This window comes from Echinops telfairi, unplaced genomic scaffold (genome assembly GCF_000313985.2).
Source record: "Echinops telfairi isolate 266 unplaced genomic scaffold, ASM31398v2 ScPeMD7_7420;HRSCAF=8458, whole genome shotgun sequence".
NCBI classification, from domain to species: domain Eukaryota; kingdom Metazoa; phylum Chordata; class Mammalia; order Afrosoricida; family Tenrecidae; genus Echinops; species Echinops telfairi.
In genome coordinates this window covers 6,173,982-6,176,100 of record NW_022111320.1, presented here as the reverse complement: position 1 = coordinate 6,176,100, position 2,119 = coordinate 6,173,982, and the positions used below count along the sequence as shown (strand labels likewise).

Below are 2,119 nucleotides of genomic sequence, written 5' to 3'. Positions count from 1 at the left end.
AAGAGGTACTACTGTGGACTAATGACTGTATCTTTAATATTTTCTGATCCTGGCTTGTGATAACATGTTAACTTCCCTAGTAAGCCCTCATAATCATGATGATTATCTGAGAGTTTTATGTGGCCTTTGCAACAGATGATAGGACCTAGCAGAGAAGCAGAGTGCATGGGATGGTTGTCCTCATTGGGTAGAAAGATGGAGGATGGAGGCAGGTCTGACCTCACTGCCTTGTGCCAATCAGCCTGGGGCTGGTGGGGAGTTGGAGTCTCTTTTTCTTTGTGTAGGCAAAGGAAGGCAGATGTAGCCCCCTCCTCAGTTCTTCACTGACTTCCTGGTACTTGATCACAGCTCTGCTTAGTGCACTGAAAACACGTCTGTTAGAATTCTAAGATAAAGTTTGAATGGAGAATGAAGACATTATTTGAATAATAGAATTAAGTCTTCTAAGATTTAAGTAAAAACAAAATTTTAGTCTTGGAAATTAGTCTATAATAAAATTGATTCAAAGTCCTTTGCATTAAATTCTACAGTTATGAAGCACTCTATCATTTAATTAGAGTAAATTGTGTTTGAATCTTAAATATTCACTAATATAGATACTTATAATCTTTATATGTAAATTTAATGTTTAAATTTATTTACTATGAAAATATCAATTATTTTCTCTTTACAGTTGGAGAAGATGGACAAATAAAAATTTGGTCAAAGACTGGGATGCTAAGATCGACTTTAGCGCAGCAAGGTATATTTTATAATCAATAATCTTAATTTTTAAATTGTGCATATAAGACATCTTCTTGTATTCTTTAAAAACATTGAGTCTGCTCTTGAGACTGCATTTGGTCAAAGGTTCGAAGTCTAAAACTTTATTTCCAGTTATACTGTTCCCTCTTACACTCAGGTTGCCTGTTGGATCAGGGAAGCCATACTGTTCTAGTGAAGAATTCTAAGAACCCTCCAGGGCTTTTTTCTTCATATGTTAGTCTCTCTGAAGGTAACTGTCGGCTAACTAACTCTGAACATTTTGAACGACAATAGGTGTATTTCCAGTTATATGTATCCCGGTGTGACAAAACTTCATAATGTTTGCATCTCTTCTTTTTATATCAATGGAAGGGAGCAGACACACTTGATGAAACAAATTTTGGTAAACCAAAAACTGTTTGGGGCCATCTTAGTTTTCCTTGTTAATGGAAAGAAGTAACCAAAAAGGCATTCCTATTGGGATTTAGATTACATGTGAGTTTTTCTGTGTAGCAGATTTATCTTTCTAATTAGGTTATATCTAGGCATGATAAAGCAATTTGAATGTTGAGCTGAGCGTGTATCCACTGATCTTTGGGAACAGGTCTTTAAAAGATGGGTGACTCTTCTTTAGAATGGCATGGTAAAGTCATTTTGTGAAGCCTCTCCAGCAGCTGACTTTCCAAAAATTTTCCAAGTTTATTTTAAATTTACTTTCAGAAAGTTAAAATTACCTGCACTGCTTTTAGCCACACAGTAACCAAATGTTAGCTAAGATAATCACACATATTAGGTAGTGATTAACTTCTAAGGTTAAATCTTTGGTATAGATAACTTCCAAATACAATATTTATTCATGAGTAGAAAACTTAGAATTCATAGGAACATTCATGGGTAAATTTCAGTTAGAAAACTATGCCAATTTATTGCTATTTTATTGGTATACCTTAAAAAAATCTTTAATCTTCTATTGAACATGGGAATTTACTTTTGGTTTCATAGACTTTTCTGTTTGCTTAATTATTTGGTATCCTTACTGTGGTATCTGACTTATGAGCAATTGGCAGAATTCTCTCAGAAATTACTTGTCCTTTAAAAGGGCCACAATGGGGTTTTATCAAGTGGAATGTAGCCGAACATGATAGTGGGACAGGAGGAAAACACCATTTATAGATGTATGTATACAGGCATGTACATATGTAAATATATTTATATATGAAGATGGGAAAATAAATCTATGTACATATATTTATATGTTAAGTATTTAAGGCAGCAGACAGACATTGGACCTCTATTCAAGTACTTCCTCAATGCAAGAACACTTTGTTCTAATAACCTGGCATTCTGTGATGCTCACCTTCCTGACAAGATTGCT

The 2,119-nt window shown here is 34.4% G+C and overlaps 1 protein-coding gene across 1 annotated transcript in view; it reads left to right on the top strand.

The window, feature by feature from the left end:
* The window catches only part of IFT80 (intraflagellar transport 80), a 183,342-nt gene that overhangs the window by 50,321 nt on the left and 130,902 nt on the right, over positions 1–2,119 (top strand). Inside the window, exon 5 of the mRNA XM_004704111.2 lies at positions 674–742. Within this exon, the coding sequence (XP_004704168.1) occupies positions 674–742 (69 nt within the window). The remainder of the gene's footprint in view (positions 1–673; positions 743–2,119) is intronic.